Raw genomic sequence first — 8,410 nt, forward strand, 5'->3', positions numbered from 1 at the left:
CTTTTAAACCCGTGCGTTCTCGTTATCCTATTCATATACTTCAGCCTTAAGCTTCTTTTCTTTAATAAATTCAATTCACATATTAATTTACTACGTCCAATTATCCTCTCGTTTTAATTTACTAATAACCTCCTATACCTTTTCTTTATCTCGTCTAAAAATAAGAATATCTATTCTATTTTATACTAATTAATAAGATAAAACTCGATAAAGACGATCATTTAATTAGAAGGTAATCTTATTCCACTATTATTAAACCTTTCCGTATTATTCATAGCCTATATAATTTTTATTACAGGTTTCTATAAGGATAACCTCTTTCTATTCGATAAGACGACTATCTTATCTAAACGACTTACTTAAATCTCTTTCAATTAAGTTAAAAACTTCTAACTATTAACGTATAGGGATCGATATTTTTTTCGCCCGCGGAGCCCTCTTCTTCAACTCCGCTTTCTTTAATATATAATTATTATTTCTCTCGAAATCTCGTAATTATAGATGCACTAACGGTGATCGAGATTAGTCTAGCAATATACCCTCGCTCTGAAAGCGTTAAAGATATAGGTTAAAGCTTATATTTAATAAAGTTATTTAAGGATAGAAAGAAGTTATAGGCTATTAATAAGGCGAAAGAAAAGTCTATATAGAAGGAAGTCTTTAAAACGTATTATAGGTGATAGATATTATACTCGATACCTAAGATTTACTATTTTTGAAAGTTAGTAATCGAGATCACTAACTTATAAAAGATAGATATACTTATTACTTCTGTAAATCTGAAAAGTTTCTACAAAATTTGAAATTGCTAATTGCGCGTTTGTCGCGGAAATTACAAAATCCGTTGAATTAGTAAATCTAATTTAAATTCGTCTAAATTCCACTCAATTAGCAACTATAATCTACTTTTCACACGCTATCCGCCGATTTAGCAAATCTAATTAGAATTTATCTAAATTCCGCCGATTCAGTAACTATTCTAATCTTTTCCGCCAGTTCTATCAGTTTAGTAGTAATACGCACGAAAAAAGAAAAGTTCTAATGATCGACGTTGCGACGGTAAGGTTCTATAACAACGAGTATCAACGTCAACTCAAATTTGGCTACGGAATTGAATGATTTAATGAAATTAGTCGCGTGGGTAATGCTCTAATATAGCGCACAATGATACGTATATTGTTGATAATATATATTGATGCCATATATATATAGAATAGTACTTAGAGTGTATTAGGGGGCATTACCAAAAAATTTTTAAAAAAAAAAAATTTTTTAAAATAAAAAAAAAAAAAAAAAAAAAAAAAAAAAAAAAAAAATAATAAAAAAAGGGAAAAAAGGTAAAAAAAAAAAAAAAAATAAAAAAAAAAAAAAAAAAAAAAAAAAAAAAATAAAAAAAAAAAAAAAGAAAAAAAAAATAAAAAAAAAAATAAAATTTAAAAAAAAAAAATTAATAAATACTTTTTTAAAAAAATTTATAAAAAAAAAAAAAATAATATTATTTTTTATTTATAATATAAAAAAAAAATATTTATATATAAAAAAAAAAAAAAAAAAAAAAAAAAAAAAAAAAAAAAAAAAAAAAAAAAAAAAATTTTAAAATATAAAAAAAAAAAAAAAAAAAAAAAAAATAAAATATTTTTTTTTTATTAAAAATATAAAAAAAAAAAAAAAAAAAAAAAAAAAAAAAAAAAAAAAAAAAAAAAAAAAAAAAAAATTATTAAAATAATAATATTAATTAAAAAATTTAAAATATTTAAAAAAAAAATAAAAAAAAATAAAAAAAAAAAAAAAAAAAAAAAAAAAAAAAAAAAAAAAAAAAAAAAAAAAAAAAAAAATTTTTTTGTTAAGCCCGTTATTGACCTGATTGATAGACGAGTGAGGATGCAAGACCTCGATTCCAATCGGCTTGTCCCGCTGTAGAACTCAGAGTTCAGTAAAGCAGGCTCAATGCATGACCAACAAATTGCATCGAGCAGTTGTTGGAACGTTTGACTGATGGACTGTTTCAAAAATTGCTCAGGATATTGGGAGATGTCATGTTGGTGTGAGTTTCGCGGGCCCGCATGGAACTTTATTTTGGCATGGCGAGGTCTAGTGCAAAGAGCGGGTGATGTTGGGCATGATACGAATATATATACGTTGAATGTCTAGCTACTTGAATTCCCATAGCTCTTGAACTCATAGGTAAGACATTCGTGGAGGAAAGGCCCCGAAACCCATTGTTTTTAATCGTGGTACAACTCCAAGCCATGCATATCACACATTTTTCACTCCAAGCTTTGGCATCCATTGCTGTCTTTGCAAGACATGCTGCCGCCTCGACAAATTTTTCGAACTCATCGACCGAGAGGCTTAGTCCCATCGTTGTAGACTTGGTACCAGCGCCCGGTACAACACCAGATTTCAAATACGATTTCCACGTGATCTTCAAAGACGGAAAATGCTCTGACAGCCAGCAGGCGGCAGTCCTGGCAACGATGAAAAACATCGCAGCATTGTCCGATCGAGTCCAGCTCTGGCAGGGTGACGGATTTCACGACTGGACTGGCGAAGTGACTCAATGGTTCGGAAGAAGTGCACCAACCCAAGCTGCGTGGATCAAAAGTAACGCGACTTTCAATCACATACTTCGCTGCAGGCCTACTAATTGACATCACTGCCAGATAACTTCCTCAGAGTGAGTACGGCGATCAAACATTACAAATCTGCATGGATCCCAACCTATGTGTTCGTTGGGTGCGATGCGTTTGACAAAACCAGCATTACGTGCATGTCAACCGATATCCTCAATATCTTCAACGACTATGGCTACTTCCGTCGTTGGGTATGCTATCCTCAAGAGTGACTGCATACCTCGTGGTGCGAGTTCTGATTACGTTTCCAGGACACGATCTACTGGAATTTCTGTCCGGACTTCTGGTCTCTGCCTGCCGCTCCCGCAAAAATTCAGAGCACACTCGACGACCCAAAAAAAAACATACACTACATGGAGAACTACTTGGGTACGCGTGAGCAGTGGCTCTTTCCGGGTATCATCTCGATCCGTTCCATAGGCATCAAAAAAAGTAACGTTGGCGTCCATCAGACCTATCACAACTTCTGACGGGTTGTTTAGTGACGTTAATCGACTGGCCACGTATCCTAAGCCCAGCTGCCTGTATTAGGATGGCTACACAAGACAAAAGTTTGCGAGAAACTTCGGTGAATTGTATGCAGATCCCCAATGCAGACTCATGTCTGATCCTGTATTCATCGTCAGCTAATCTCAATAGTCATGTCATATTATTATACCGCCCTGGGTAAGATAATCACCACCCGCCAAGCCACCGGATTAGCTAATCGATATTAATTAGCGATAAGTATTCCGGAGTCGTTCGATTGGGGAGCACGTCCAGTCGTCTCAAGATCAGAGGACTGGGCCGTCGATGCATGGAGCAACATGGACAATAGCGACGGCACAAATTCCAGCCTCACGGCACTTCCAGATCAAAACAGCGCTGGAACAGAGGAATGGGGTTATGCCTCTTCCCAAGCGCCTCCATCTATGCCAGATACGACATTTACTACCATCGGAGATATCACTTTTCCGTCTACGCCAGACACAGCTCATCCGGAAACCGAGAACTGCTTCACATTCCTACCATCCATATCGGTTCAAGGCAGCCCGAGCGAAAAGTGTGACTGCGGGACGACGACCGCAGCGTTGACAACCCAGGGATCCAGCACTGGCTGCGCGCTCAGCAATACCATCTTCGCGATAAACCAGTTTCCAGTCAACACAGGGATCGTCACCTCATCTGCTACCCCGGCTCCCGTGGTGACACCGTCACAGCGTATGTATCCCAAATGTATATTTCAAGTTTTCAAGGAAATGGGAACTGACATCAAGATCGCAGCAACTCCGACACGAGCGTTTGAGATTATGTTCAAACACGGTTTAGTCGACGGGATACAGCTCGACGCTTGGACAGTCTACTCGCACGCCATCGGTCAAGCCACCAAGATAGATGCCTGCAATGGAGGATTTTGGGAGGATTCTGCCGGCGACACCGTCAGCTTCCCGAGCAGCCTAGGCGTTTTCACCGATGCTCCATACAGCGGATGCAGGTACGAAGGTCCCACGACCGCTCCTGGTAGCGTCTCCTGTCCGGATATGGCCTCATGGACCACATGCAGCGCAGCGACTTCGTCGACGCAGGCTTGTGACAACGGCGCCGGGGAAGACACGTTTATCGCGCAGGCGGAATGTGAGTTCTGAGTTTCCTGCGGCGGTGGAATCGCAGTCGGTTTCCCCGGTTTCCCTGGGCCAGCATCTACAGCCCTAGGGGGCCCCCATCGGGGTCCCTGCGGGCAGGTATTTAGGTCCAAATAATAGGGGTGTCTGGCTGTCAAGCGCAGACCCCCGGGACCAAGTTTTTTAGCTGAGTTGCTAACAAATAGGCCACTGTTGGGAATCGTTCTCGGACCATTTTATCCGCCAAGGCCCACGGTACTACTATTACGAGGCTATTTAAGAAGAAAAAGAAATAGTTACTATCTATAAAGTATAAGTAGAAATAATAATATTAGGGTGTTATCAAAGAACTAGTAGCTTATTGCATTTTGAACTAGAAGAAGTAGAAGTAACTTTGATAGCCCCAGAGCCCCTAATACCAAGCGCCCCTCGGAAGCAGTCGCGTGGACGGATCCGTGAGTCCGCCTCGCCGAACCTCTTTCTTACTTTACGCCTCGACACGAACCAACATTGCGCGTGGCGGCTAGTGGGAAAGGCAAAATCAGAACCTCTCCTCCGTCCCTCCTTCCTACCCTCCCGTCTCGGACAACTGTTCTGGTGCGCCCGCTATACTATGATACGTACTTTAAATTGCTGCGAGTGATATTGGCAAGGAACTTAATAACATACGTCATTTTCCGCCCTTTCGAACAGATAGGCTTGGCTGACTCTATTGTAGCTGCACAGGCATTTTCACAGTAAATGTAGCCTGGTCAAGGGTATCAGATATAACAGATATAATATCAGTTGCAACGCCTTCCATAGCGCGCTTTACTACCTATAGGAGGTTCAAGACAGATATATTATCAAGAACAGACTAGATCCCACCGCAATCACGACCCTGCATCGACGCGGCTATTCTGCTTAGAACAGTCCAGCCAATATAGTTGGGTTCCAAATAGGGCGTGGGAACATTTGCGGAGATGCCAACGGGGACAGTGGTGTCGTCATACTGGATAATGTGAGAGGCCGCGCTTGTTTGATATGACGCAGCGTACCATGGCATTGAATGCCTTCGAATATGACTTGGCTACAGAGCTAGTTGATGCTTTTGGAGGAGCTGACGAAGTTGGGCTGGGGACAGCTATGGCGTGAGTGATTATGGTGGCAATATCCAACAATGTTTGGAACGAAATCATCCTTTGCAATAGGAATCCTAGAGAGGGTGAGCAATCCTGTGTAAGATCTCAAAGAGGCTGTTATGGAAGATAGGTCAACTCCGCTGGGAAACAAGGGGAAACGGACAACTCGATGTAAAGCAATTCCGGGTTTTTTCATGCAATATAAAGGCCGAATATCTCAAAGCGATCATTTTCGACATGCAGGGGCAGCACTCTATACTTTTTGTTGCACCGAAGTCGTGAACCATGAATTGCCAGCTCCTGCATTTTGTGGTCAACATCCCATAGCACGTGGGCATGCATTCCCTATTCAATGCCAACGTATGATGAAGGCAAGCATTAAACAAGTAGTCGATGGAGGGGGTAAATGACTGTTGATGGGAGTGATAATACACCCATGGGAGAGATGCAGGAGCAGTTGAGACTGGAAATGCAAGACGACGACGACGACGATGAATTGATACATTACGATCAATCTTTGGTGTGTCAATGCCTCATAGTTGAAGGTCCTATTGGCCAAGGAGCAACAAGGGGGGAGGGTTGGACCGCAACGACTTTCGAATACTCTCCGCAGAACCACGAGCATCGGACTTGCTCGATCTTCCTGAATATATATACCTTAGGGTTCCGGACAGTCGTGTTATGTGAAACTTTGGACAAGGGCAACGAACAAACAGATTTCAGAAGCGGCGCACCGGTTAATACTGTTATTTTATTCCTACAATGGCGGTGCCAAAGAAAAGCAAGTAAAAAGACCACCTATAACGGTGGTTGAGACCATCTGAAATGGATGCCTTATGGTCTCATATCTCATCCGCACACAATTTAGAGAACTTAAAGGAATAATGGACACAGTACGGAGGTCGGCACCAAAAGTCCTGGACATGCCAAGACAAGGGTCCAGGTAGGGCTGAGTGCTTGGTATACTTTCAAATTTCATGGATAGCATTATTATTCTTTATTTTAATAAGTATTAGTACTCTATATAATAGCGACGTAGTATATATATATAAAGTATATATATACGAAGTATAAATATACGAAGTATATATATAATAGCGATATTAATAGAATATATAATAGTAATATATTAATAATATTAAAGTATTAATTATAGCGTAAAGAAATAGAGAAAGAGTATAGAGACTTTTAATATATAAGTCTTATTTATATAATATAATAAATAGAAATCTTCTTATTATTCTCTATCTTAATTATCTTTTATTAATATATTTAATATTTAAAGTATTAATTATAATAATAAGACTCGAATTTAAATACTTATTAAGTCTTATTAACTATAAATAAAATATTATATTACTTAAAAAGATATATTAAGAACTTATAAGAAAGTCGAAAGATAATAACTATATTATTAAAATTACGAGCTTATTTAAAAGAGAATTTAGAAGTAAATAGAGTAAATATCGAGATATATTATAAAGATAATACGTTTTAAAGATAATAACGAGTATAGAAAAGATCGTAAGAGAGATAATATACGATTATATAACTTCGTCGAGCGAGTTAATTATTAGAATCGATATAGATATAATATTAATATAGATATATTAAATAAGATAACTAAGATATCGAATTATATAGATGAAAAGAAGATATAATATAATAGAAAATATCTTCGCTAAGGCTCGCTAGCTATAGAACTAAGAAGTATATTAAGAGTACGCTTATAATACTATCTTTCTTCTTCGTTAAATTATATTCTATAATTAATAAGTAAAAAGATAGAAAAATAAGTATATATATACGCTTAACGCTTAAAAAATAATAAAAGTAGTAAAGAAATAATTATATCCGGGAACTCTAGTATTATATCTTTCTTTATAAGAGATATTAGAAACGATAGTAGCTTTTTATATTTATATTATAGTAATATTACTAATCGAGATATAAATATATATAGAAAGTCTAGCCGAGAGAGAATCGATATAGTATAGCGAAAATTATATCTATAAACGTAGAGGTAAATAATAATAATTTTCGAATTTATATTTAAGCGAATAGAATATCGATAGAATAATACGACGTAATTAATTAAGAGCTTTCGAACTAAATCGAGTGATAGACGCTAAAACTCTAATTTAATATTAAGTAACTTTAATATAATCTTCTCTATAATATATTATTTAGCTAATATCGATTATATTTCGTAATAGCGATAATATAATTTATATATATACTAATATAACTTTAAAAGATCTTTAGAGTTATATTAATAAGGGGAGTTTACGCGAAAGATTATATATAAGATAATTTCTAATTAATATAAGTCTAAGAAATCGATTCTCGATTTTAAAAAAAATAAGGCTATTATAAAGATATCGAACGATTTTAATTTAACTAAAAACGAGGTATTCGAGATAGTTTCGAAATTTTATTAGTTAATTCTTTATAGATAAGACTCTTCGAGATATCGCTTATAAAAGTCGTCTATTAAATTCTAGCAATTTTCGAATTTATCGCCGTTCGCATTATATTAGATAAGATTATTATCGAGGTTTTTCTACTTAACTTTATACTTAAAACGGCTATAGATTAATTTAAAGCTAAGTATTTCTTTAATAATCTATTTAATTCGATTATTAATAGTAATATATTTCGATAAAAGATTTATCTACTCTAATAAGAGGTTATTTATCGCGAGACTTAAGAGATTAAAATAGAAGACGTCGTAAATTCTTATAATTAGCGGAAGTTTTAGACGATATAAGATTTCTATAAGACCTATAATCTCGAATAGATTAAGTCTCTTATAGTTTAATTTACAAGAAGAGCGATCGAAGATAATATTCTTACTATTTAGAAAGATCTTATCGTCTATTTAAAAAGTAATCTTTTATTAATATTTATTAACTTATATAACTATAGCCTTCTAAGCGCGATCTATATTACTTCGAATATACTTAAAAACTTATTTTATATAATTCGTAATATTCTTCGCTCGAGTAGTATTAAGACGCTTATATATAATCTTATAGTCGATAATATTTAAGCT

General features: G+C 35.9%; 2 protein-coding genes across 2 annotated transcripts; both read left to right on the forward strand.

The window, feature by feature from the left end:
• Window positions 1-2,249: 2,249 nt before the first annotated feature.
• On the forward strand, window positions 2,250-3,103 carry HO173_008329 (uncharacterized protein; the record flags this gene model as incomplete). Its single annotated transcript, XM_037310229.1, has 3 exons — window positions 2,250-2,604; window positions 2,664-2,824; window positions 2,885-3,103. The coding sequence occupies 3 exons, from the start codon at window positions 2,250-2,252 to the stop codon at window positions 3,101-3,103; spliced, it is 735 nt and encodes a 244-aa protein (XP_037162815.1).
• A 62-nt stretch (window positions 3,104-3,165) lies between these two features.
• Window positions 3,166-4,258, forward strand: HO173_008330 (uncharacterized protein; the record flags this gene model as incomplete). Its single annotated transcript, XM_037310230.1, has 4 exons — window positions 3,166-3,208; window positions 3,273-3,299; window positions 3,354-3,833; window positions 3,897-4,258. 4 exons carry the CDS (start codon window positions 3,166-3,168, stop codon window positions 4,256-4,258), a joined length of 912 nt encoding a protein of 303 aa, XP_037162816.1.
• Window positions 4,259-8,410: the final 4,152 nt, after the last annotated feature.

This window comes from Letharia columbiana (assembly GCF_014066305.1).
Source record: "Letharia columbiana isolate WasteWater2 chromosome Unknown Sc0000030_s1, whole genome shotgun sequence".
In the NCBI taxonomy this organism is placed as follows: domain Eukaryota; kingdom Fungi; phylum Ascomycota; class Lecanoromycetes; order Lecanorales; family Parmeliaceae; genus Letharia; species Letharia columbiana.